Here is a 27,824-nt window from a genome sequence, read left to right on the forward strand (position 1 = left end):
AAGCTCCACATGAGCAGTTTGCAAGCGTGGTATGTTTTTGCATACGTGTAAGGGAAAGGAGAAGGATGATGTGAAGAAGCTGGCTGACTCCAGGAAATAATCCGATCCAATTATGTTGTTGATGTTTAACACCAACTTTACCGAGATGGTATTTCTATATCATGTAAATTGTGTGAGTCATGCGGAACACAGAAGACTTTTCATGGAAGCTGGGGGGGGGGGCCTTAAGAAAGTGAAACATGGTGGCTTATGTTTCCTTTACAGTGAAATAATTCAGAAATAATTGGAGCAAACCCAGGAACTGATTTTCGGAGATGCTCCGCTCTCTGCAAGTAGAGACAGCCTTGGTGGCCACAGAAATTCCCCTGCAGGGGCAGAGGATGTCTAGGCATACTGCACCTAGCTTGGCGCAGTGTCTTCCCCCTGTGTATTGCAGAGAGGGAGTGAAACGTGGATCAGCTTCATCCTCCTCAAATCAGAGGCATTTAGTTTTCAGATACTGCTGCAGCCTTAAAACTTGCAGACAGTGCGGGGCATACGGTCCCTTCTACTCCTTCAGGACCTTGCACAAAAACCATGCATTTGCTCCCACACGTAGGAGAGAACTGGTCCCCAAGAAGGCAGTTTTGTATTTTCCAGAAGAAAGAAGTTGCCTTCCTTGTATTATTTATCACATATATAAAATCAATTTGTGTGTATTTGATTTAAACTTTCCTTTGAGGTTTATAATCCATTGTGTTTTTGAAGGAATTTTCAATAACTTCTCATCCTAGTCCAAAAGCATTTATTAAAAGCAGCTTTAGGCAATCGGTACCTGCACTACAGCAGGAAAGCAGAGCTATCGGCGACTGTTATTTTATGTTTACTAGTTTGAACTCTGCCCTCTGAAAATTTGTGCTGTAGTTTCTCTAAAGCTTTTCTGGTATTAAGTACCTTCTCTGGGAGATTCGCTTGCTCCTGCACATTTGTAAGTGGACACAAGCTAATGTCTTTTCCACTTGAAAGAAACATTTGACAAAGTCTGTCAGGTTTAAGAACCGTAAGCAATAGTTTCCTGAGCCCAGGAAATAAAAATACAGGTTTCTTACACAGATGATCATCTCAAAAATGCTTTCCTTTTAGTATTACAGACATTTGTTTTTCTCTAAACTGTGTTAGGAATTTGTTTTGAGTGGGCAGTAGCAGAAATGTGGAAGATGATATTAGTGATAGATTGCAAATAATTTGATCTGTGTTTTTGAAAATTACAAGTAGGTAATTGCATCTCTGTAGAGTTAGTCCATCACACAGTCTGGATCCTAGAAAAACGTGACCCTAGAGAATCCTACTGATCATACAGAGTCTTATAATCATGAAGCCACTTCACTTTGGCTTTCAGAAATGGAAATGACCATTTTGTTCTTTGTTTTAGGATACCTGTGATCTCTCGTATGTGGAAAGAACGCTAGCAGAAAGGTGAAAAAATGGGTGTTAAAACATTCACTCATAATTCCCCTGCTCACAGTCAGGAGATGCTGGGAAAGCTGAATATGCTCCGCAACGATGGACATTTTTGTGATATCACCATCCGCGTCCAGGACAAAATCTTCAGGGCGCACAAGGTGGTTTTGGCAGCCTGCAGCGACTTCTTCCGTTCCAAGCTCGTTGGCCAAGCAGAAGACGAGAGCAAGAGCGTGTTAGACCTGCACCATGTGACAGTGACTGGTTTTATACCTCTTCTGGAATATGCTTACACAGCAACACTATCTATTAATACAGAAAACATTATTGATGTGTTGGCTGCAGCCAGCTACATGCAGATGTTCAGCGTTGCTAGCACGTGCTCAGAATTCATGAAGTCCAGCATTTTATGGAATACGCCCAACAGCCAGCAAGAGAAGGTGCTGGATGCAGGACAGGAGAACAGCGCAAACTGCAATTTTACTTCTCGAGACGGCAGCCTTTCTCCAGTTTCTTCTGAGTGCAGTGTCGTGGAAAGAACCATTCCTGTTTGCCGAGAGTCGCGAAGAAAGCGCAAAAGCTACATAGTTATGTCTCCCGAGAGCCCCCTTAAGTGTAACACACAAACAAGTTCCCCCCAAGTGCTGAATCCTTCAACTTCTTACCCGGAGTCCAGAAATCAGCCCGTGGACTCGTCTTTAGCTTTCCCCTGGACTTTTCCTTTTGGAATTGATCGAAGACTTCAGTCTGAGAAGGTGAAGCAGGCGGAGAACTCTAGGACTTTGGAAATGCCTGGGCCCTCCGAGTCCAACAGAAGAATTGCAGATTACGTGACTTGTGAGAGCACAAAAGCCAGTTCTCCCCTTGTGATTGAAGAAGACGTGCGCGTCAAAGTGGAGAGGTTAAGCGATGAGGAGGTTCACGAGGAAGTATCGCAGCCTGTTAGCGCATCCCAGAGCTCTCTGAGCGATCAACAGACAGTCCCAGGAAGCGAGCAAGTGCAGGAAGATCTCCTGATCAGCCCACAGTCTTCCTCTATAGGTACGACCATTTCTGGGGTTAGATCTATGTACAAATAGGTATGTGTGCACTTGTGATTTTACTGGAGGAAGTCTGCTTCACGTTCTTTCATGCTTTACTTTTGTGAAACTGCATTTTGTTTTCCGTTTTATGAAATGTTACATATAAACCCCTGGTGGGGGGACGGGACTTGGAGCTCTTTAAATAACTTTGCAGAAGGCGGCTAAGAAAGGTAAGCCTGTTGATAGACCTCCTTATTCGGAAGAGATTGATAACCCCTCTTTACCTCTGGTTGCTTGACTGGGGAAAATAATTCTGTTTCCAGTAGTGTCAAAAGGCATGATCTCAGCTGAGCTGCAACACCAAATCTGAAAGACTTGTGGCCGTAGCCACAGAGGGATAGAACGGTACTTTGCATCAGACATAAAATCTTGTATAATCATGACAGAGAGCCTTTGTAAGAAGATTTGCAAAATAAGCGGTGGAACACTGTCATCTTAATGCCCCAGACGAAAACAAAACCACACAGTCATAATATTGAGAATCTTTCCATTTCTGTGGGATTCGGTTCTCAAGTTGCTTCTTCAAGTACTGCCAATTGCTGAGAGAAACCTTTTTTCCGTGAAAGACAATTTGAAGCCAATTTCGGGTTCTTCTAGCAGGCTGTTGTTTATTAATAGCTAATACTTGAAGGTTACTGTAACAATCCTTTTTTTCCTCTTTGCGCAGAAGGCATTGAGTGGCTTTTAGTAAGTCAGAAGATAGGGGGTTTGCAATATTTCTAGTTTAATTACCAAATTTTTGCCTAAGTCAGCTATTTTGCTTTCAGTTAAGTGGCTTGACCTGTGCTCGGTAGAGTTTGTTTACTGGAAGATTTTTAATAAAGCCTGTTTTGTTTGAAGACCATAAGAATGGCAAATGTACTGGTCTGCTTCATTCAAATAATGTATACATGAAAGGCTGCTTCAGTTAATTAAATGAATAAACTACAACAAAGTAAATAAATGTAGCCTAGTAGCCTGCATTATTTGTTGTGTTTGGTCAGCATAACACTGTGCCTTCTCTGAAGAAAGTGAGTGTTAGATCAGTCTGACCATTCCAGGATTGCAATATATAATCAGTGCTGTTAAGCTATTCAGGTAATACTCACTACAAAGAAATTAAAATATTTTCCATTTATCCCATCCTTCAAGACTTTATGTTGTTGGTTTTGTTTGTCGGTTTGTGTAGTTCGTGTTGATATTTTAGATCGGTAATGCTTTTTCCAAACGAAAATGTTTTTTTTTACTGGAGACAAGGCTGTTTGCCTTTTCTGAGAAGCAGACTTAATATCAGTTTAAATATAAATCTTTAAATGTAGTTTGCCAAAATAGCGCATAGATGAAAAACTAAAAGAAACAATTTGCTTGCTGGGTAGTCTCCAGGAAAAGCGGTCCTTGTTCAAGAAGAGGTTTAGTTGGACTCAGTTTTTAACTCATTATAGTAGGAACTTTGGAAAGGCCTCGCCAGGGCCATGCGATAAGAGATGCAAGTTATTTCATCAACATTAATTGTACCATCACAGACAAAATAGAACGAGTAGAAATAATTATTAGAGAAAGTTAACAATAGCATATCAAGTGAAAGGAGGGAGTTTTACCAACTAAATATCATACCCAAGCATCTTAAAAGAACAAACTGGGTGTAAATTCCAGATTACAGACGAGTAGCATACGATCTACGGAAGTTTTCAGAGGACATCTCTTGGAGTTAGAAATATCAGAAAAATTGCGTAGTCAAAAGCGGCTTGAAGGAATTAGGACGTGAGAATGTGAGACTAGGACTGAATTGTAGAGAGAGAGGTGCCACTGAATGCTATAAAATCTCCTTTTCTAAGAGAGTCTTAGCGTTAAACAAAAATTACTTCGAAACGCACTCCAATAGTAAGGCACCTTACTGAATTCTGTTCTTGCTTTAGCCAGTTTCCCGAAATGATTTCTGTTGACAAGCAACTTTGCACATCCATCTTCAAAAGCTATCTGTTTTGAAGCCACGTGATGTTTTGGGGAAAGTTTTCCATTTTCTATTTCCTATTCTAGCTTTTGCACCACTGAGGTCATGTACCTGACCATTTGTACGGCATGGGGCAAAGGATCTTAGGCTTTAGTGATTATAATGTTTAAACTTAAATGTCTGTTACTGAGGATATTAGTACAGCATGTTCTTCCTTTAAATGGCTACAGAGAGAAGAAAAATATGCTAGCCCCAAACCTTCAAAGTACAAAGCTGTTCTTTGTCCATGAATATGTTTGAATTAATGTTTAGTGGTCTTTGCATAACATTATTAACTATCCTCATAATAGGTTTTATTCACATTTTGCTATAAAGAGAAACAGTGCTTTTGCTTTTTAGCACAGTTCACATGTTCCTAATACATGATAAGGCACGCTTTGTAGCTGGAAAGCACTTTTTACCTCCCAAAGATGTATTTCCTTATGCAGTAACATAACAACAGTAAATGGAAGCAGCAAGATATGTTAAATTACAGCTTTCTCTTCCTTGAGCATATTTTCCTCGTATAATTGCATGTATTTATCTCAATGTTTTATAGTGCATTTATAAAAGCATTCCTGCCTCTCCTTCTCCTTCCGATCTACAAAAAGCTCTTATTCACTCTTTGGGCAATTTCAAGAATTGTTCATTTGCAGTTTATTATATTTGGAAGCACTTTATAATATGGAAGGAGACGTGAAGCAGGGCCTTGATAAATAAGTTATTATGGTTGCAACAATAGTTATGTCTGAGAAGATATTTTCATAACTCATTGACACTGTTTCCATTTGAGAGGTGAAGGCGTAAAATAAAACCTGAGAGCAATTTGGCTTATTCTTCAGTAGACTTTCGGTTAAGTATTTCATGAGAAAGAAGGATAAATCAAAATGGGATAAATTTTTGTAACTTTATAGATTGCATAGTTGCTGAATTTCCCAAACATGGTTTGTCAGCTTGTAACAAAATTAAAAATTTTGATTCTATTAGTGTTATTTTGAAACTGCTAGAGATGCAAGTTTCCTCCCATCGCTGGCCCCATAACATGAGGTCGCGTTAGGACAATAATCTTTCACTTCAGTAAGGTTTTGTAGAACACTGTCCTTTATAGGGACAGCCTTTTTTGGAGACACTGCTCTCGTTCTTTTTGACAAAATAAGCACATTTTCTGCTTATCTTCCCATGTCTTTGTTCCTTCTCTTTGGTTTTCCATTTTGTCTGACGCTTGTCATTGTAGACCTAACGATACTTGATTTTCCTAGTGAGCTTTAGAGAAGGGTTCCCAAATTCGGATTGCTCATGTACCACTCTCTTAGAAAGCAGAATTATTTTTACCATAGGAGCAAGAGCAGCTCCTAGCACTGTCCTCAGCTTCGCTCGTTCTCAAGGTGTAGGTGTAGAGAGAGAAATTGCATTCCCCCACCTGTCCTCATCTCACGTGGATTCGGTGGTGGACACCCAAAGGCTGCTTGGCTGTTCAGAAAAGTTCGAGCGGTGCTTAGTATTCAGTCTCAACTGAGGGAAAAGGAGGCAAGACGGAATTACTTCTGCGCCACTTCAAGTGGCTTTCATGCTACTAATCATACACATGTCATGGTTTGGGAACCCCTGTTTTGGAGAGGAATGACAGCAACTCTGATCCTTTTGAAATTTGGCGGAGTTCAGTCATTCATTTTTCTCATCTCCCATTGCACCCATAGACATCATCAGAGGAAAAGGAGGAATGCGAGGAGTTCCAGTCTGCTCTCTGCACTCACTTTAAAGACGGAACGACACGTGGTTTATCTAAATGGTCACACGTAACCAAACCAGACGATTTTTTTTTATCAAGGGGTATTGTTGGCAGGGGGTGGGTACCAGTTCTTAGGATTGTTTTAGTACTGTACTGCCAACTTCCCTCTCTGTTACGGTGACATCAGGCCAAAATAACCTCGCTTAATACGCCTAAACAAGGATTGAACGCCAAACTGCAAGTGGTGATGAGGGAGGCCCGTCTGAGCAACAGCCACATCAGGTGAACGAAGTTGTAGTTTTGCTTCAGTGCTGCATTTACCTTAGATTCTGTTTCCAAAACCCACTTGAGCTACATTTGCTTGATTGTTGGTGCACTGAACGAAGCTCTGGAATGGTTTTGTGTATACATTTCTCTTACAAACAGATGTTTGGTCTCTTTTGTGTTGCATTTCTGATTTCTCAGAGGGCTCTTCCTGTCTCAGCATCTTATCAATAAATGAAGGCATTATCAACGAATACATATACATATGGACGATTTGGAACACAAAAGCAATGTAGCGTAGCAGGATTGAACTCCTTGTTGCTCAAGAAGTCTTGAAAACTGGTGAAATAGTCCCTTTAGGTGAAGGTAACATTTCTGCTTTACAGTGTTAGTACTGGATGTGTTTTGAAAACTCTGGCTGTCTTTAACATAGATTCTTTCCATTTTCTAGGTGTGCCGAATATTTGCCCTTTATTGAGTTGTCCATTTACTAGATAAACTGTGCAGAGGAGAAGTTGAGCTGGAACACGTTGCTTCTGGGTTTTCTAAAGGATTTTCTCAAGACAATTCTATTATCTTATCACCCAGGAAGCAGTGTGTCTCAGAGATTTGGGAAAGCAAGCTTTATGTGTAAATTTTACCTGCCCCCCCAACCCTTTTTGAACACTTATTTGCATTAAATTGCCCTTTTTTCTTTGCCTAGGCTCAATAGATGAGGGGGTTACGGAGGGATTACCCACACTCCAAAGTACCTCTGGCACTAACGCTCATGCAGATGATGATGATCGGTATGTACCAATGTGGTGTGCAAACTGTTCCGCAGCAAGTGCTGTGCTGTAATTAACCTACCCAGCCTTAATCCCAGAATGTTCAGTTGTTCGTACATCTACTTGTCTGTGTTGATCAAAGTACAATCAGCGCCTGAAGGATCAGATGCTTTAGAAGAATGTAGGTGATGAAAGTCAGAATTTGCTTACTTGTTGCTTTTCATTTCCTGCCTATTTCCAGGCAACACTGGTGAAGAAAGATATTCATGTTTTAGCTTTTTCTTCATCACTGCTCTTTATTAATACATAAATAATTAAAAAAGAAATCTTTACTGTGAAACAGGTGTGGTAGTTGCATGCATGCGAAAGCTGACGTAAAGCCACAAAAGCAACAAAATGAAAACACGTACCTCGTCTCGGCTTCACCAGAGTATGCTATTGCCGTAAGCCACAGAGCAGGCAGAGCAGCCTTAAATCTTTCCTCCCAAACTTTCTGCACGTAGCTTCTTACCAAGATGCTGTGTGTCATTTACTGTAAATATTTAGCGGCCTTTTGCTGTGCTGGGATGAGTGATTTATTAAGGGAATCCCTTATAAGGGAAGGCTGGCAGAGAAGGCCGAACTAAAATGGGTCTGTTTGGCCGGAGATGTATCGTAGTTCTGTTAGAGCGAAGCGATGTACCTGCAAGTGGCATACGAGGGTACACGCAACTGGTTTGGCTTTTATTTCTTTGCTTTTGTGGTACGTGTCAAGTATGGCGTATAGCTAGCTGTTCCCTTTCTAAGCAAAATTTTTAAAGTATTGACAAGCTGGCTTTTGCCTAGTACTTTGTTAGACAAGTGGGTCTGAGGAAGAAGTGTGAACCTTTGGGAGTTGTTTCGGAAACTGTGTCAAGTGAAACTCCCTGTAGAGATAACTATCGAGAGCTGCATTTTCATAGCTCATAAAATCTTTCTTGCCATTTCCATCTAAAACCTGGCCCATTGTAGGTTTATATCTGAAGGGAAAATAACTGCCTCGATAAGATTTTTTGTATGACAGAGAAGATTTTATCTATCTGCTAACAAACCTCAGTATAAAAATAATACCCAGCACTTAGGGTTTGAATTGAGAGTAGGAGCACATGTTGCATTAGAACTAATCCAGGCTTTTAAAGCTATAATTCTAAAGTCAAGTGGCATACATATTTTCAGCAGTGGATTATTTCAGAAATTTCCTATAAAATTGCAGAGCTTCTGAACAAACTGCATAGAAAATTCAAAATATATAAAATCCTTTTAACACACTGGAAATTCCTGCTAAAATATCTCTTCCGTGCAGGGAGGGAGAGAATATTTGCCTTAGTTTATGTCCAAGTTTGAAAATAATTAGTCTCAGAGTAACAGAAGCATCAGCAAAATGAACTAGAATTTGCACATTGTTTATATAACAATAAGGGAACTAATAGTTATGGGAATTCGTAACAATTTCAGACTCCAGAACTAAAATTTTCTACCAAGTGATTTATTTTATAAATTCAAATGAAAGTGCCAAGACTGTACTCACTGCGTGAATCGGTTAAATGTGTAAAATGGTGCTTTCAAGTCCTAAGAAGTTTTCTTTCATATGCGTGCGCGTATACGCCTGTCAGGGTGGGACAGTGCATTCTGATGCGCTGTGACAGCCCTTCAAGCACTGGACTTTTGAATTCCCATTTCAAGCGCAGGATGGGCACATCAGCAAATAAATACAGCTTGTGCAGCAATTTGGGCACGCAGTTTTAGGTGCATAAAATGAGATAATACAGAATTCTGAATAAAACCAAATGTTCAGCTCTAGCGGAATCAAATGAAAACACGATTAATAAATCATACGGATGGAGAAAGTTTCCCTCACTTTTTGTTTGGTATTTTCTTTAATGCACCTTTAGTTTAAGTCCAGGTTGTACATTGCTTTATTAGTAGAGATTCTCAAAATGTCAAAATCAGTTGTGAGTGGCCAATGCAAATTTATATTGAGAAATATGTATTTGAGTATGTATTTATTATCTTTCTATTCATAAAAAAGAGCGAAAGACCGTTCCATCTCAAGGTCTTCCAATAGGACATCCATATCACTGCGGAAAGAATCATAAATACTTCAAAACTGAGGATATCCTCTCTCTTGAGTTTCTGTGTGAAATAATTAACACAACTAATTGATCCTCCTCCATAATCAGTGTTTCATAAACAGCAGGTCACATGTAATTGTTGTCAGCTTAATAGGCACACAGGAATCTGTTAAGTATTACAACTACTGTTTCGCAGTGAAATCTGATGTATGCTTTCTCTGATATTTCGCATTTGGATTGCAATACACTTTTCTAGCGTAGATCTGTAATTCAGCCGTGGCTGGTTTAACAGTCAGTCTCTGTATCAGTTCGTGGCTGCATTTAAAAAGGAGTTGCAGAGGCTCAATTGTAAAAGATCTCTCTGATCCAATGTAATGAGAACCTCCACTTTTCTAAGATAATTGTTATTTACAAACAGAGAACATTTCTAGGCTCACTGAGCATTCTGGCGTTCACGTTTGTCAGAGTTTAGTTCTACATAGTTAAGTATGTATATAATCTCTTGGTGAAAAGAAGAAAAAATTGCACGTAGGATACTTGAGCGTTACAGTGAAAACATTTTAAACCTATCTCTGTATCTAGCTGTTACAGAAATTCTCTGAGATGTTAGACGAATCTCAACTGTTAAATGCCACATTTATCACAAATTGCAAGTCATGAAAAATTGAGTGTACGTGGGGAAAAAGAAGCAGGGGAGAGAAAATATAATTGTGTTTCAAATGTAATTTCTTCGTTGTGCTAAGGTCCGCAGTTGTGTCACCAGGAGGTATTTCAGCCTGCTTGCAGTGTAAGGATGGAAAAAGACATGCCAGTCACTGGTAGCTGGAGAGCCTCGTGATTCCCATTTTATCTGCTTTAACCAGCCTTTCTCATCATGAAGCTTTTGTGTAGGAAAAAACCAAACTTTATCTTAAATTTCTTCTAAGGAGATTGTCCCCATAGCACTTCTCCTTTCTGTTTCAATTGCAGAGAAGCTGGCACCAGTACAGGCTTTGAGGATGAGCTAGCCCGAGAAAGCTGGAAACAAAAGGAGAGCTGTGGCTCCTAATTTCTACCCTAGTTTGAGTGTCTCCCTAGAAAGCTCTAGGAGCACGATACGCTTTTGCCTCTTCACAATCCCCTAACGCGGGAATGAGGGAGGAAGGACCTAAGAAGCATGTTACCAGAAGATGAAGTTCTCTATAAAGCAAGTTAAACGTCACAGAAAACCAAAATGTGATTCTTATGTGAGCACACTAGACGTGTATATCTATATGTACATCTAAGAGCAGGAGTTCCTGCTGCCCAGCCAGTCATCCCTTTATCACCCCTGCATTGCAGCTGTCACTTCTGTTGGCACATAGCTGTGAAAATTTTGATTGTGAATTCTCCAGTTGGCTGAGCGCAAGGAAACCTTTTCTGAAGGGATTTGCCCCTTAGCCAGACTTCATGACATTTGTCATGTCCATCCTGGGCCCAAATCAGTTTGGCTATTTGATTATTAGGTTATTATGGCAGCTGGACTTCTATGCCTTATGCTTTTTTTGCACTGTTGGTCTTTTTTTTTAACATTTATTTTTGGATAACAGGCCTCTCTGTTAGTCATACCAACTCCAGAGACAAAACTAGTGTTTCCACATCTGAGTAGAGTAAACTCTGTCCTTTGTCTAGTGATCTGCTCACAAAGGGGAACAGGAGTGCCAGAGTTTACGTCAGAAATTTGCTTAGACAAATCAGGACCCTCACTTATTTCAGGTGCATTTGGTGAGCCATCAGTTGGCTTTTTTAGACCCCTAATTGGCAGTGAACTACATTCTGCCAGGCCCAGGATATGAGCTGGTAACTTCCCTCTTGCAAATATTCCCTTTAGCAAAGATCAACAAGTCTGTCAGCATCTATCTTTTCCACAGCTCTCTAGGACCCTACTGTGTGTAAAAAGAAGTGAAGGACAATAAAATTTCTTCCTTAGAGCAAATATTATTCCAATTCCATGTGAGACCAGAAATCCTTACGGGTTTTACAGACTGATTGGTACTAAGCTCCTGCAGGAAACTCTTTTATCTTGTGTATATTGAGAGATACCTGGTGCTCTCTCGCTCCAGATTTACAACTGGAACTTTTGCTTCTGAGACCCGCCATTGTACTCAGAATTCAGATACCCGGTTCTCAACAATTGTATTGACATCCATTTCCAGAGTAGATGGAAAGGTATTGATTTTAAAGAGATTTAAAGAGATGACCCTAGTTCTTGTCCTTCTGTGCTGATCCGGTCTGTGGATTTTTGTATGATGCGTGTGCAAAGTGCACGTTTCATTCCTGTGAACGTTCGAAGTCCACAAATTCAGCCTAACCTTGAAACCAGCAATCTGGGCTCGAGGTGGAAGCAGACCAGCAAAAGGATTTGTTCAGTTAGGGAGACTTTCTGACTATGTGCAACAGGAGACATCGTTGTACTTTTTTCTCAATACATTTCAGACATTACAGTTTAGTAAAACTAAAATTGCATTGTTCTGGCCATGGAATATTCAGGGTGAGAGCAGTTCCCTGCTGCCAGTGACGTCTGATCTTCCATCAGGCTGTGAGCAAGCTGAAATGTCTATTTCAACAAAAAATATAGACCTTAATGCTCAGGAAAGGGAAACCCCAGGTAAGTACAAACTCCTATTGTTATTATGTTTGTACCAGCAGATTTGTTTTTATTTCACTATGCCCTTTAGCAAAGCAAGTTCCTTGCCAGAGGACTTGGATTATAACACTCTAGTTCCCTTAAACAGTTTGCAGCTAGAGGCTGTGTAGGAGCAATTAGTCAGTTCTAAATAAATTACTTTGAAAGTTAAGTTGTTCCTCTATCATAGTCTGTGTGCTGTTTTTTAAATACAGCGCTTGAGCTCTTCTCATAGAGCCGATCGATTCAGACAAGGAACAAGTATTGATTAATTAGATTAATATTTTAAACTTAGAAATATGTAATTGTAGATACTAATGTTTGTTCATTGAACTTGGATTGAAAAGGAAATGAATCGGCTTTAATTTCATTTGCAAATATCACTGAAGCTGCAAAATACTCCTTTGCTTTCCGGTTCGCTCAGTTCTTTAAATTCTTCCTCAGGGACTGTTTGCTGATTGTAAATCATCGATATGCTTGAGAAAATGCCCATGCCTGGAAAATAAAGTTCCGTTTGCAGCTGGCGCTCAGACCTGTTGCCCCAAGGAACAGAAGTCAGAGGTTATTCTCTGGTTTTGTTCAGATGTGCAAAGTCAGTGACTGTAAGACTTCAGATGCAGGTCAAGACGCATTGCTATAGAGGCAGAGATTGCCAGCGTAAATATAGATCTCAACATAAACGCGGAAGGCCAGTCTTTTTCTCCTTCTCATACCAACGTGTTCAAGGTTCAGATTTCCACGGGCAAGGCTTCTTATTTTTTTCCTCTAGTTGCTTGTAAATCAGTGAATTTTTTCTTTGTAGTTTGGAGAACGTTCAGTATCCCTACCAACTCTACATTGCTCCTTCTACCAGCAGCACAGAGAGACCCAGCCCAAATGGTCCAGACAGACCTTTTCAGTGTCCAACCTGCGGGGTCCGGTTCACTCGCATTCAGAACTTAAAACAACACATGCTTATCCACTCAGGTAAGAAACGTTACTGTTTCCAGGATTTACTGATTTATAGACTCACAGAGGTTTGCTCACTGTGCAGCAAATATAATAATGCAATTCTTTTTTGATCGCCTGCCAAGTGCTCGAGAACTGATTTCAGAAAGATTGGGTAGAGGTATGTCTCATTGAATGCTTGTTTTGATACATCAAATCTGACTGATAGCTCTACTCATGGATGATTAGCGTTTGTGTGGACTGAAAAAAATCTGGTTGCCTGAAACTCATCAGAATAAGTCGTTTTCACGATAAAGATTTGAGATGAAATAAAGTCTACTTGGCTTTTTTATTATACTAAAGAAGAAGAAATTCTTCCTCTTACATGTTGTAATTGTCTGCTATGTTTTAGAGGAGACTTGCAGGTAATATAGAAAATATTATCTATCTTACGTCCTTGCATTGAAGAATGTTGTATGCCTTTGGCTCTCAGAATATTTGGAGGGATTGCAGAACAACTGAATTGGTTTGATGATCAATTTAGCTACTACAGATAGTACAGGTAGCAAAAGGTTTGTGTGAATGCCTCCTCTGAGTCTTGGTCCCCAAATTGTTGCATTCATTTTGATTTCTAACCTAAGTATGAACTCCGAACGTCTTTGCTATCAGTGTTTCTCAAGACTTGTCAGCATTATCTGGCAATAGCATTGACATTTTAGTGAATGAAGGGAATATTAAGGGGTTATTGCACTTGAGCGCTAAGCCTCGTGGTTTAGCATCTCCTGGTTTGAGCTTGACTCTTACCTGCACACAGATGCTGTACCATTTTTGGCAGAGCAACCACAATTGTCAAGGTGTAATTTTTTCACTGTCAGCGGTTATTTGTCAAATCCCTTTAAGCAAAATGACCGTACTGTGTTTAGGCCAGCAGTAGTAGTACGTGTTTAATACTTAAAAAAGCGAACTTTGTGGGCATATCGGGTGCGAAATTATCCCAAGCCAGTTGCTAGAGTCTTAACTGAGAGCAGACAGACAGACTTCAGCAGAGCATCTCTGGCCAGCCTGTCAACTGGCAACCCCTGGGCAAAGTTGGGAGAGATTTGAATAGCTGGTTTAGAGTAATTAGCATGCAAAAGAAACTCTCAAAACTTGTAAATGTTGAAAGTGTTTTCACATAAGCAAAATGGCTGAAGAGATTTTCCTCAGACTATCAGAGGAAACAGATGCCCTTGGACAGTACGAACACATGAAAAGTTTTAGCTCCACAAGGCAATATTCTGGTATATTAACTTGTTTTCACATGCTTAACAAGGAGCTTCAGTGTAACCTTAACTACAGCTTTCTCTATAAAAGCCCCAATTAAAAGTGCAGCTCCCGCTTTGAGCATAAGGAAAGCAGAGTGAAAGACTGGTGGAATTAACAGCCTGGACCGATGCACATTCGGCCTTTTGAAAAAACCTTTTTTATTCCTTGACAGCCCTATTATGAATAGAGCTCCATATTCCAGATTCTTGGCCTCATGTTTGGATTTCCACACTTTCTGGAGTTCAGACTTTTTATTACATTTTAACTTTTTGGTGATTCAGTCTTTTATGTTGTAATAGTTCTGTTCGGGTGTGATTATGTACTCTCAGCCATTGCAACGTGTTGCAGAGCTCGTATGTTTTAGGGTTTTATTAGTGCTTGTAATAAATGAAAAGTGAACTAGTAACAGAATTTCTAAATTAATACGAGAAAAAAATGAGAGGCATGAACCTAAGCTGTCCTAGAGAGCTGTCTGTCTTGCAAAGTTGCTGAAGATTCTTGTGTAGAAAGGTTCCCATGCAATATAAAGGCTGCCACTTCACCCTTTTATCACCATTCCTGCTGCATTACAGGGGCATCCTTGTGCACACAGTCCCCCTGCCAGAACACTTCTCTGAGGCCAAAGGCAGCCAGAAAAAGACATTGCAATTAAGGGTCGTCTGATAATCGCATTGTTGGGAACCAGTCTGGCACAAGAATCTCCCGAGATCAAAAGAGTTCAAAGATGGTTCGAGGTGACTGCTGCATCGGATACTTTTTGGCTGTGGCTCAGGATCTTAACCACAGTATAATCCACAGAGGCTTATTTTCATTTTAAACCGTGGGGAAGAAGACGTGTAAGCGTTACAGACAGGTCACATTGTTCTGAAATCTATTGGCAGTTGGTTCTGAGAAAGCATAGCTCTGTGATAATTGTTTCTGCCATTTTAAAGTTAACCAGAGAATTTCTTCCTAAAACAGCGCTTCGCTGTGACTGGTCACAGCTGCTGCCTTTTTACTGTTAGAAATCTGGAAGGATTTTGCCAGTGACCTCTCATTACAGAAGGTGAACGTTTTTTTGCTCTCTCTTCCGCAGGCATTAAACCATTTCAGTGTGACCGCTGTGGGAAAAAGTTCACCCGAGCTTACTCGCTAAAGATGCATCGCCTGAAGCACGAAGGTAAACGCTGTTTCCGGTGCCAGATATGTAGTGCCACTTTCACTTCCTTCGGGGAATATAAACACCACATGCGGGTTTCCCGGCATATTATCCGCAAGCCTCGGATTTACGAGTGCAAAACATGCGGCGCCATGTTCACCAACTCTGGAAATTTAATCGTTCACCTGAGGAGCTTGAACCATGAAGCGTCAGAGCTAGCAAACTACTTCCAGAGCAGGTGAGGTGCACAGCAAAAACCTAACAGGGAAACTTGCCTTTTTTTTTTAATATCCTTTTCTTTTTTTTTTTTTTTTTTTCCTAAATCATCTTTTCCTGCTTTCAGGGCAGCCTGCTGTGCCTCTCATCAGGTTGCCAGCTAATTCCAGTCAAATTCATTCTTGCGCCACTCTCTGTTGTATCTGATCTGTCTTGCAGCATATAAGCTATATAGGAGGGCACTGAAGAATCGAGTGATATGCAGAAGCTGCTTCTGGGCTACTTAATTTCTCTTCTCAGTAGTACCTATGGACAGGCTAATGGTGTTAAGCCATAGCGTTCTATACTATAGTATCTGTGGAGTTCTGTGAATGATTTGCTATTCAAAATCTCATACAAAGCCTGTTCACTTACATAGGGAATAGACTTACTACTTCATTTTACGTACTTGCTTGATGGTGGATTTTGTGGAAAGATTGCATGACTCCATACCTTCTCTTTTTTCATTTTCTAGGTAACATATTACTAAATGATCAGACTAATAGGGTTTGAAACAGTAAGGGCCAGCTGGACATTTCTTGTTTATCAGGCCGAAAAAGACTTGGCGTATCTCACAAATGCACTTCACTGAAGACTATTTAAAAGGGTTCTGAGGCGTGAGACTAGCATTCTGTATTCTCAGATTGAAATAAACGTTTGTAACCGTTGGAATTTGAGATCGAAAAATACAAAAGTGGATGAGGGAAATTGGAGGAAGATGGATCTCACAGCTCTTAAATCTATAGAGAGGGTGCCGCTTGGTGTCTATAAGTCATCTGTCTTCAGCAATGCAAAAGAAATGTATTGTAAATGTTACGGCATCTACAATACCATCCCTCGTGATTTCTAGACGTTGTGCTTTTTCCCCCTACAAAACTATTTCAGCATTTTGTTCTAATTGGTTGTCTCAGAAGTGACGTAGGATGAAAAAATTGCAAAACAAACCAGGAAAACCAGTCGCTGTTTTTCCAATGGAATATTGTTTAAAAGTACAAGTGCTTCATATCTGTGGGTTTACGCAGTTCTTGTTCTTAGCACTTGTGCCAGAACTAGAGCGAAAACTCTAAGGGATGATGCCATGATTGTGGTAAGCACTTTATTGTTGTCGTCAAATGAAAGTCGGATTAAAGTATGTGATTTTAGTTGTCTGTAGGCCGTCCTTTAGTTTGAACTTACAAACACTAGGTTTAGCATAGTTGATTGTGAATTTGGATTTGAAGCTGTGAATGCTGCTGTCATTTAAGAAAAGGACTGCTTTTAAATGGATGATTACAAGGAGGAACCAAAGCATACCAACGTGCACATATGTAATGTATGTATACTTGCCTCAATTACAAACTTACATGTCTGGTGCTGAAAATTTGCAAAGAAATTTTATTTTCGTTATGTGCTCATGCTCTGAAAATACTACTGGAGAGTTCGGTAGATTTTCTTTGGATACACTCAGCCGTCAGTTGGTAAGAGTAAGTTACAGAACTGTTGTCCAGAAAGGACTGAAACGGGAAGGAAATGCAATTCCGTTCTTTTCACAGTAGCGTGATACGTGTCAACATCACAAAACGCCGCTGTGGTTGGCAGCCTCCTTATGCTTTCAGCAGAACCCTTGCTCCCTCGCCTCATGCTTCTGTTTACAGCCTGTCCACTCTGAGAGGAGTGCTGCTGCTGTTGCTTGGGTGGATCTTATCTCAGTGGTGGAAAAGGCCCGCATCTTTGCCAGTGCTGAACTCATTTTTGTTTCTATTTTTAAAGGTTGAGTGCTCCCTTTTTTCAATGAGGTTTTCAGTGCCATATGATGTTCCAGACATTAACTTTCATTCTCATCAAGGTGATACAATCTAAATAATAAGAAGTTGCTGTGTAGGAAATATGGATGCAAAACAATGCGAAATAGATGCCTTTGAATAAATTCTCTGTGTGTTTAAATGAGAACCAGGTTATAGTGCTTAGTGAAGTATGTCGCTGTGATGATCTTAGAGCAATGTGAAATGAATATCTTTGTTCTCTGTGCAATGCAGTATGTCGCTTGTGTGATGTAACTGATACAAAGAACTGATATCGCTAATGTTTGGGTGAGAAATGACATTTCTCTTCTGTCCTTTGCCCCTCTTCTAGTGACTTCCTAGTACCGGACTACTTAAACCAGGAACAAGAAGAGACCCTCGGGCAGTATGAGCTAGGGGAGCATGGCTTTGAAAGCAACTCTTCTGTCCAAATGCCTGTCATTTCACAGGTGTCATCAACTCAGAATTGTGAAAGCACTTTCCCCTTGGGGTCTCTGGGTGGGTTGGCAGAGAAGGAAGAAGATGTGCCAGAGCAGCCAAAGACTAACGCCACTGCTGAGGCAGCCGCAGGTGACCCTCCGAAACCGGAGCTGTCATCTATTACTATTGAATAATTCATGGTTTGGTTTCATTTTTGTTCTTTGGAAAGTGCCTGTGTTTGGTCCTGTACATTTTAATTTAATTTTTTTAAACAAAAGTGGGGAGATTATCCCTTTTTACTTTGTAAGCTACGCTTTAAACAGAAAACTGCAACAGATGTTACATTATTTTTCATGACTGAATGATCACTTCTGTGAAAATATTTAAGACTGAATGCACAAAAAGATCTTGTCAGAACATCATGGAAGCTGTGATACACTTCTAAAGAAGAACAACTGATTCAGATCACTTTAACTATTTCTTCTTCCACAGTTAGAGCAGCTCATTAAGTTTCTCTTGCTTCTGCAGACCCTCTGGTTAAGGGAAAGAAATCAGAGGAAACCTTTTTAAAATGACAAACAAAAGGATGCATTGGAAATCGTTATTGAACAGTTTTGACTAGTTTTGAGTGGATGCTTTAATCTTCTGCATAAAAAAATGACACTTCCTATCTCTGTGCCTGCTGTTTTTCAAAGCGCTTACTGTAACCCTTTTCTTGGAAATGGTAAGCATTTTTGAAACTAACAGTCACACATTTTTTAAAAACACATTGTCCCTTTTCATCTGAGATGAATCAGTTTTGACAAACCAAGTGATGTCATGCCAGGTATTCCTACGTCTTATACTCCAGTCCTTTTAGAAACTGCTTGATCAAATAGCTTGTCCAGATTTGCCCATCTAAGGCTAGGCATGGAAACACTACGGTCAGGAAAAGTCTAATGGTGCATAATGAATTGAGGATGATAGAAAAGTATATATCCGTGCAAGCCTGACAAATCTCTCATGACTGTATCTTTCTGTAGAAGGGGAACCACGTGTGAAAACGAAGGTTTTTCCAAACTGAAATTCTGAAATTGTGGCCAGATTGTTTGCGGTTCTGGTCACTTCCCCCTGCCATATATACTGTAATTTTACTAATCTCCAAAAGCTAGCTAGAGGGAGTTTACAGATGGGGAAAAATGAGCTCTTTTGTGCATTATTGCACATTTTTTTGTTTATACTTCTGCATGTATAGTTTCTGAGATTTTTATTAGTCTGTTTTGGACAAAACAAGCAATTTATTCTCTTTAGAGGCCAACTTTCTAACCCAACAGGGGGTTGTTTACAAAAAGCCTATATAGCAATGATGAATTGTTCCTGTTTCAAAACATTTTAAATCCTTGCCAACTCGGTTTATTAACGGCCATTACTCCAGCTACATACACAGCTCAAGTAAGCAATAAATTGAAAGATTTGCAATTTCATTTTTCCATATTTAGAAAAAGCTGCAAATTTAGGGTGTCGGATTTTCAGAGCAGTGAGTCTTGTTTTGTCGAGGCTGTTTGGGCTATAGGACTGCTTTGAAACCTAAATTAGGAAATACATTAGGAGGTTTGTGATTTTTTTTTTTTTTTTTAATTGCTTCTGAAAGTTAACTCGGTGTTTGATGCCAAATGCCTATCGCCTACAGATGACATGCTGAGCGAGTAGGTATTACCTGATCTTAGTATTCCAAAGGCATGATATACTCCCTTAGTTTTGAATCTTGTTTTTTGAAATTGTTGTTTTCTGCCCGGGTTTGTTTTACGCAAACATGAGGAGGAAATGAAACCGACAGAGAAAGGTTGCTCCTGAAGAAACAGAAGACACAAAAGTCGTATTATATTGCAGGATCAATTTGTATTCAGTTAGCTTAGGCAGCTCTGATACTCTGTAGGTCGGAGTTGTTTCTACTAATAGCCAGTTTTTGTAAGGAAAAGAGTTAATTGCCCTTTGGAAAGAGCTTAAAGGGTTTCAGTGAGTTTAACAATTTTTCTCTGCTGTGTTTTAGGTAAAAAACACACATTTTAGTTAAATAGAGTGAAAACAGTTGGGATTTAAGTCCTTTCCGAGTTACTGGAATGAAGTTTCTCCACCAGATCTAAAGGGCGTTTTAGAAACATGCTGCAAAGAAGTTCTCTGCTACAATTCAGTCTTGTATGTCTACCTTTGTAAGTCGTCTTAAAAGGGCTTGAGGGAGAAATTCTTTTTTCGGGATGCTGTACTGTGAATTAGTCCAGTGCCTGTTGATGGGCTGAATTTAAAGACCAGTTCTCTTCCACTTCCGATTTCTATAACTGAGAAGCCAGTGAGACAAGACGATGCCTTTTGCTGAGTTTTATCCCGAATTATAGGGCTGTGACACTGAACTCAAATACAGAATTTGCTTTTTTTCTGATAAGCGTTACTCTACTTTGCGGGTATATGAGAATCCTTTGTGATTCATGTAGTAAAAAGTACTTCACACAGAAACACATTTCCAGACTGTACGGATGTAATAATCAAAGGTGGTCAGATATAGATGGACATAATCTTCTGTTCGAATCTGACCATTTTCACCCGTTAGATATTTTGCTGAACAGTTTATCGGTGAGGAGATGAGCAAATACAGAACAGACATACCTGGATATTGGATTTTTAAGACTTAAGATTTTGTGTCAGAAGGCAAACTGCTTTCTGAATACCAAAGAGAAGGGGGAGAAAAGTTAAAAAGACTTTGTAGCTCTAATCTGTTCTTCCTTGAAAAGAAATGAGTATCACTAACTGTTAACACCTTGGTACAAGGCAAGTCATGGGTTTCCTTGTTCATTGCACTGTGCTACACGTTATCTTTGCAACCCTGTAATCTCTGTGTAGCATCTTAATTTAGTTCTTGCTTTTCAATCTGATTCAACTGCAGGAACAATAGCGTTCTTAGAGGATTTTGTTTGTTTGTTTGTTTTAGGGTTGGGTTTACTTGTTAATTTTCCTGTTTGTAATCGTTTCTTGTTAATATCTCTCTTCTCCGTCTTATTTTTCCTCCCTAACATGTTGGAAGTGCTCAGTTCTTTGAAATGCTTTTGTTCTTCACAGGAGAGATGTAAAAACATAGGACATCTTAAAACAATCTCTGTTGCTCATATGCTTAGATTCCAAATTGAGCAAGATAGATATCTAACTTAGCTAGAAGAAACTTGCCTTAAACTACACTTGGGCATAAACCTAAAGCATAAATTTCTTTCAATACATTATCAGAGGGTTTTGAACTCTGGACTGCATTTTCTTTTTTTCTCTTTTTTTCTCCCCCCACAGAATCACAGAATAGTTGAGATTGGAAGGGACTCTGGAGGTGATCTAGTTCAACCCCCATGCTCAAAGCGGAGTCAGGGAGAACAGGTTGCTCAGTCCAGTCAGATTTTGAATATCTGCAAAGGTGGAGACTCCCCAGCTTCTCTGGGAAAGCTGTTCCAGTGTTTGACCACCCTCGCTGTAAAAAAGGTTTTAGTATGTTTAGGTGGGATTTCTCGTATTTCAGTTTGTGCCCACTGAGAAAGGTCTGGCTCCACCTTCTTTACCCCCTTCTATCCGGTAGTTTTACACATTGGTAAGATCCCCCTGAGCCTTCTCCAGACAAAACAGTCCCATCACTCTCAGCCTGTATGGCAGATGCTCTAGTCCCTTCATTGTCTTTGTGGCCCTTGTAAGTTGTTCAGAATTTCTTCCAAATAGCTACATGTATGACCCATCGCAGCAGCTTCTTTGTCGATGAGTAGTCTCCAAATTCATTCCCAAAGTGATTTATGTTTTGCTTTTGCATATCCTTCTCCCGTGTGGCACCAATCTTTGCACTCAGTGGAAAATCCTTTCCTCGCCCATTTATTTTGCAAGCAGAGTGCCTTCACTACCACAGAACTAGCAAGGTTCTGCCGTATGCCAGGGACCCGGATTCTCGGAGTCTGTGCAGGGTCTTTACTCCTTGCATATTGTGTAGAGCAGTACGTCCGATGGGAACAATGGGAAAGGAAGGGATAGGTTTTTTCCTGATTTAACGTGGTGTTTTGGGAGAGGGGGAAAATTTCAGAAGCTTTCTATTTCCCCGCAAAAAGTAGAAGAAAAAGAAGTGATGTTTTAGCCGTGCGGGAGATGTGGCGAAGTTGTAAGCGTTCGTTTTGTTTTTCGATGCAGACACATAGCACAGGTCCCCTGGAAATCCATGGGGATGCCTACACATTTAGCAAATTAAGCTCCCCGTCAGAACTGCTTGTCACTGTTCTTACACCGCATTAAAAAAGATGTGTGTTCCTGAGGATTTGTCTGTCTTACTACCGTTTGAGTTCAGTTGTCAGGCTCGCAGGTACTATGGTCAAGTCTCTCATACTGAGAGATTAGTAGACTAGGTTATTGAAAATGGTTCTGGGTTCACATGTATCTTGAGTCTAAAAGGTGTGAATTTAAACTTTTTAAAAAAGTAATAGCTGCCAATGCAGTAAAATATATTTTATAAGACTATGATCCCTATATGTCCCTTACGGGATAAAATTTTATTGTTTTTAAGCTATGGTTTAAAGTTTTTATATGAGGGCTTCAGTCGCTTCTTGGTTGCTGGCTTTCCCCTCCAGCCCCAGGATGGAAGAGCACTGAGACTATTGCCGGTCTCTCTCTGAGACGAACCATGAAGCATTTTATATGCAAATAGAACGGGAGCTTTGTGCACCCTGCAGGGATGGAGAAAATGCAGATGTAGGAGCGCCTGTTGCTCCTACATCCGTTGCAACTTCCACACCATCAGAATATGGAAAATAGCTAATTTTCATTCAGATCGATTACGTTTGAGTTTTGCTTACAAGGTGAAACCCGGTTTTGGAGGGTTCTCATCTCCAAGTATGGACATAATAAATTCCATAGCATCTCGATGACAGATAAGAGGGTTCAAGGCCGGACGGTGCCTCAGCCACATCAGAGGTCCCTAGTAAATAGAGTCGGTTCAAAGTATTTGAGGAAATGTACCATGAAAAACAAATGTGAATTTTTTTAATGCAACAGTACTTACCGCTCTGGGTTTTTGTTAACTCAATGTGTGCTATCACAGTAATTCAGTGTCCCACAGGTCTCAACTACAAATCTGGTTGCACTAAAAAAAAAAAAAGCCGAATCAGTTTCTGGTGCTGCCAGCCTGTGTGGCAACTGTACCTACAGTCTTCCTGAGGGTTGCTGAAGTCCCCAGAGGAGTGATTTTGTTTAACCATTCGTTTAGCTGATGCATGCTTTTGATATTCTGACTTATAGCCCTGGCTACACAAAGTTCTTGGACAGCTTCTTTGCCCTGTTCCTGCAGTGCCTTCACTCTAGGTGCTGCCCTATGGTGAAACCCCGAAGAGGGAAAAGAGTAAGCTGGAGGAAAAAATGTGAATTAAATTATTGTTGGGCTTCTTTGTGCATTTTAGTAACAGTGAAACCCCCTTAACTGTGCCAGTCTCCGGTCACCAGCCGTATATCCAGTCGTCATCTCATCCACAGTACAGCTTCTCTTGTTGATGCTGGCCACAGCTAGATTACTTGGCATGTTTATTGACTTAACAGAATTGTTTTTTGGGTTTGGTTTTGTTTTTTAATGTATACGATGTTTAAATACACTTCACATTTTATATAATACTATCTGGCTATTAGTATTTTTCAGGAACCATAGTTCTTGGTGGCTATATATATTTTTGTGACTTTTTTTGTAAACTAAGTGCCGTTTCAACGTTACAATCATTTTTAGAGTTATTGTAATCAATGTGAATATCATGTTTTTTCAAATCTGTTCTGAGCCTGTAGTGTTTGCTTTGTGATCATATGTGTAATGTATATATTCTGTATAGTTACATTGTATTGAAATACTAGCTTGTTTGATATAAGAAAAGTATGTATTGGGTACCTTTTTGCTAGCCTGGTTGTTTAATCTTTAAAAAAAAAAGTTCTAAAATACAAAACAAAAAAAAAATCTCCAAACTGGTCCCATTATAGGTCAAAATTAAGGGGGGAGAAAAACTAGTTTTGAGTGTCTTTGGATAGAAACATGAAGCTAAGATTTTTCATTAAAATATTAATGTTTTATGGAGTATATCTTTGCTTTGTGTCGTTATTTAACTATACCAGAGTTTGTCTTACAGCACAAAAGACTAGCTTTGACCTTGTGTAAGAAGGTGCGACTCTGTTGCTAGAGCTACATTCTCTTATAACTTTTGCTTATAATTAGTCTCAAAATAGTTGCGTATGTGGAGAACTCACTGTTGCCGAAGCTGTCGTTGGGAGGAAGGTAGTTTAAAACAAAATAAGCATTAATAAATGATTGGAGAATTACATGAGTAAAGAGTATTAAGAATAAAGTACACATTTCTGTTTAATTTTCCATTGTATATTACATTTCCTTTTGTTAATGTTCTCTTTTAGGCTGTATTCTGCAAAAGCGGTGGGGCCATCTTTTGAACGGGGTTTTATTGATGGAAAGCCAGCCAAGAATGAGCCTAATAATCAAATTAGTCAAAGCAGAAGATGATGTTTAAAAAGGACAGTAGACAGAGTCATCGCGATCGCAGCTGTGAGCTTCAAAATACTCATGAAACAGCCTAGAGTCATGGGACTTAAAATACACCTCTGCTGTTTCTGGCAACCCTTGCAGTTAAATTAATTTGCCTCCTACAGACCCACCTGTCTGACCGAGCTGGAAAGCTGGCTGGATCAACACATAGCTAGGGCACAGGTAGGAAAATGGAAGTTTTGTAACTGCTTGGCTGAAACGACTATAACTCTGCCCGGTAGCCTATATGAATAACAAGCAGGCTGGCATGATTAATACGCTAGCAGTCAAATTGTGTTCAGCATCTGACACGGGAGTGAAAACGAAAATGGAAAAGCATTCCGCGGTGCAGAGTAAGCAGCCGCAATGAACCTTGGATGGGGGAGTTTGAGAGCTTCTGAATTCCGAGTTCTCATTTTCCTGAGGACCTTGCGTAGGGACAGAAGTATTTTATCAAAAGCGTAATTGGAAGAGGGAACGTAGCTGGTGAAGGGTTTGGAGAGAATTAAGTTTGAGATGCAAAGGCTTTGAGTCTGTTGGTCTCCCGCAAAAGCAAGAATTTTGCTTCTTTGAAGACAGACAGACCCAGTTAGGAGTATGCAGTGATGCTCAGCAGACCATTACAAATCTAAAGCCTGTATGACTGTATATGAGCATATACTATCATAAAGCTAAGGCGAGACTGCTAAAATGCATACCTTTGATGGATATCGAGGTTCAGACTTGTGACGCGAGTGGATTTTTCCAAAGCACAACCATATGTTTAAGTTTAGCAAGAAACATCTCTTAGACGTCCTTAACGAAGCAAGTGTACACTATTAAAGTTTTTCTGTGGCCTCCTTATAGCGTTTAAGCGTTTTATTCCTGACAGTAACAAAGTACTATTTCTTTTGCGCAGAGGAGAGTGGCTGAGATGAGATTGAACTCATAGCTACCGAGAACGTAGTAGAGCAGGGAACAGAGTTCTCCCAGGGCTTACTGCACCATTCCTACGTATGTGGTATCCTGGTGAAAACGAACCTGCTAAGAGAAACCTGGCTTGGATTATGTATAAAGCGCTTTTCCCAAGCTGCTTGTGCATGCTGCATCTCCAGAGTACCGAGCATGACTCTGTCATCACCATTCTTAGAGCAGAGATCGCTGTGAGACCATGAGCAAGCAGAGCAGGGGTAAGTGTGTACCTGTTAGAGCCTCGGTTACAGCTCAGAGACACGTGGTTTTCAGTCATTCTGATTTTTGGGATCTGTTAACACTTTTTTCAGAGGAGACACGCACTCTTGAATAGCACATTTACACTTACTGACAGTAGCCCTCGTTTTCGTAGCTGCCTTTCACAAATCCTTTAGAAATAGGCCACAGACACCCAGAGTGAACACCGTGTGTTTGAAAACCACTCTAAAGGCTTGAGGTAACTGCCTTTGATCGTGAGTTGCCTTTGTCTCAGCCACAAGGTCTCCCGGTGAAGATCAGAGAGCAACTCGCGGGGCATCTATTTGTGTATCTCACTTGAACCTTTACCTCTGATTGTTGAAATTTGGTCTCTTCTGTCCAAATTTTGAAGTTAATGACCTCAACGTAAGAGAGGTGCTATGCTCAACTGTATGTTAATTTGTGTGGCTGGGGCACTATCACTGACTTTTAGATGCCCCCCCCCCATTTCGAATACAACTGATTGGATTTATGTGGGAGTATCTTTGAGAATGCATCCGCTGCATCTGGCTAAACTGCATTCCCAGTCTTCCATAGGGCTGCATAAAGCTAGATGCTCAGGCCCCGTGTTTTGTAATACTCCGATCATTTAGAAGATAACAGTTTTTTCTCACAAAGTACTGCTTGTTCCCCTGTACACGCACGCGCACGCACACACACACACAATCTGTATGTGCTCATTCAGAAGGAATTTTGAACGACGACCATACAAAAACATCGATTGACCAACTCTTTCCTTGCTGCTTCCCTACAGAAACAGCTGGTATTGCTGTCTTTTTCTTGGTTAATTCTCATCGGATGAAGCGGGTTACTAGCTTAAACCTCCGGCAAGAAGCTTGCTTCGCTCTTCTGTTAGCCCTTACAAACTTCTCTTGAGTTTGGAGTGAAAAGGAGAGGCATGGTTTCCCGCGATCCTGTGCTCATCTCTAAACAAGCTTCTCCTCCACAGGGAGGCAGGACTTACGGACAACATATTAATTGTAAGGAAGCAGATACATTTTGTGGTCTTGAGAGGGGGTTTTTTGGAGGGGGGGAGTGTTGATGGTTCTTCAGTATATTTTTCTCTTTAGTTTTTTCCCTGCGTAGACTGACATTTTCCAGACTGCTGCTAAGAAAAACCAATGTCAACTACAAACAGATTGTTGTTAAGTATGAAGGAACATCGAATAAGTATGGGCAGTATTCATTTACGCCAAAACAAAGTACAGTCCTTAATTATTTGTTGGCTTAAAGCATTTATGTCTGCAGTGCAGTATAGCTTTCAAACCACCTTGGGCCCAAGATAGCTGTGAGCATGCCCCTGGCATTCGTGCCTCTAGGAAGACAGAAAACTAATGGTAAAATGGATCATCTGAATTCTTTGGAGGCAGAGGAGAAGTCTCCCAGGTGAGTACCCCTCTGAGGCGAAGGGGAATAACCAGAAGTGTTGGGAGAGGAGCAAGGAAACCATGATGTGTTTGTGGGCTGGTGGAGGAGGTGACGCTCAATTCCAGGATCATTTCTCTGCATGTAAGTGAAGAAGACATTTTGACACACACACACAAGGAGAAATGATCCCTCGGGGTTTGATGCTGCATCGCTGAAGGGTAACAGTCCACTGGCTTCAGAAGAGCAAGGTAAATTACAATTCCAGTCCACTTAAGCATTTAAATAGTCTGCCTTTCCAGAAATGTGTTTAAATCGCTCCTTAAGAGCTTACACATTTTGTGAACTTTATTTTTGCCAGTTGCTTCTCTGACTCAGCACAGTGTCTTTTATAGCCTGTGTATTAATGGGGTGCACAGAGCTGGTTTTGGAGAGTTTCTGTGCATAAACAGACCCTTGCACTGTGTAAAACAAAACCGGAGAGAAAAGACACCAAAGCACAGGACTAATAGGCAACAGAGCTCAGAAAACCAAAACATCTCTCCAGGGTAGGACTTCATCTTCCCACAATTTAAACAAGAAAAATCACAAAAATCCTAACAAAACCTTTTATATAACTCCAGTGTGGCAGTGATCAGTTTCAGGGTTGACGTGACAGCAATTATAAACAACAGTTATGCAACTGCCTCCTTGATTGAATTGAAATTAATACAGAGAAAGAAAAAGCCAAACAAAAAGAAATGGCTTTGGGTTGACTTGTTATGTTTTAAATAAATAAAAAAATGCTCAGGTCAGCCTCTTTTTCAAAAGTGAGCGCAAGCCCAGGGTGAAAAATCCCCTTGAAGAACAGGCAAAGTGAGTTGCTCTTAAAAATTCTATTTTT

The 27,824-nt window shown here is 40.3% G+C and overlaps 1 protein-coding gene across 5 annotated transcripts; it reads left to right on the plus strand.

The window, feature by feature from the left end:
* The first annotated feature begins 1,416 nt into the window (after positions 1–1,416).
* Positions 1,417–25,202, plus strand: ZBTB44 (zinc finger and BTB domain containing 44). Of its 5 annotated transcripts, none has more exons than XM_009272969.2 (5): positions 1,417–2,481; positions 7,188–7,272; positions 12,788–12,951; positions 15,293–15,593; positions 17,723–21,115. In XM_009272969.2, the coding sequence occupies exons 1-5, from the start codon at positions 1,464–1,466 to the stop codon at positions 18,003–18,005; spliced, it is 1,851 nt and encodes a 616-aa protein (XP_009271244.1). In that variant the 5' UTR covers positions 1,417–1,463; the 3' UTR covers positions 18,006–21,115. The 5 variants fall into 5 exon arrangements, with proteins under 5 accessions (XP_009271244.1, XP_009271245.1, XP_009271246.1 ...); XM_009272970.2 differs by having other exon boundaries at positions 12,839–12,951; XM_009272971.2 differs by having other exon boundaries at positions 12,842–12,951.
* The last annotated feature ends 2,622 nt before the right edge of the window (positions 25,203–27,824 follow it).

Source organism: Aptenodytes forsteri, unplaced genomic scaffold (assembly GCF_000699145.1).
Source record: "Aptenodytes forsteri isolate BGI_AS27 unplaced genomic scaffold, ASM69914v1 Scaffold126, whole genome shotgun sequence".
In the NCBI taxonomy this organism is placed as follows: domain Eukaryota; kingdom Metazoa; phylum Chordata; class Aves; order Sphenisciformes; family Spheniscidae; genus Aptenodytes; species Aptenodytes forsteri.

Coding starts and splice junctions, on each gene's coding strand:
- ZBTB44 (XM_009272969.2), top strand. CDS start 1,464: ATGGGTGTTAAAACATTCACTCATAATTCCCCTGCTCACAGTCAGGAG. Junction 2,482..7,187: donor CCCACAGTCTTCCTCTATAG/GTACGACCATTT, acceptor TTCTTTGCCTAG/GCTCAATAGATGAGGGGGTT. Junction 15,594..17,722: donor GCAAACTACTTCCAGAGCAG/GTGAGGTGCACA, acceptor CCCCTCTTCTAG/TGACTTCCTAGTACCGGACT.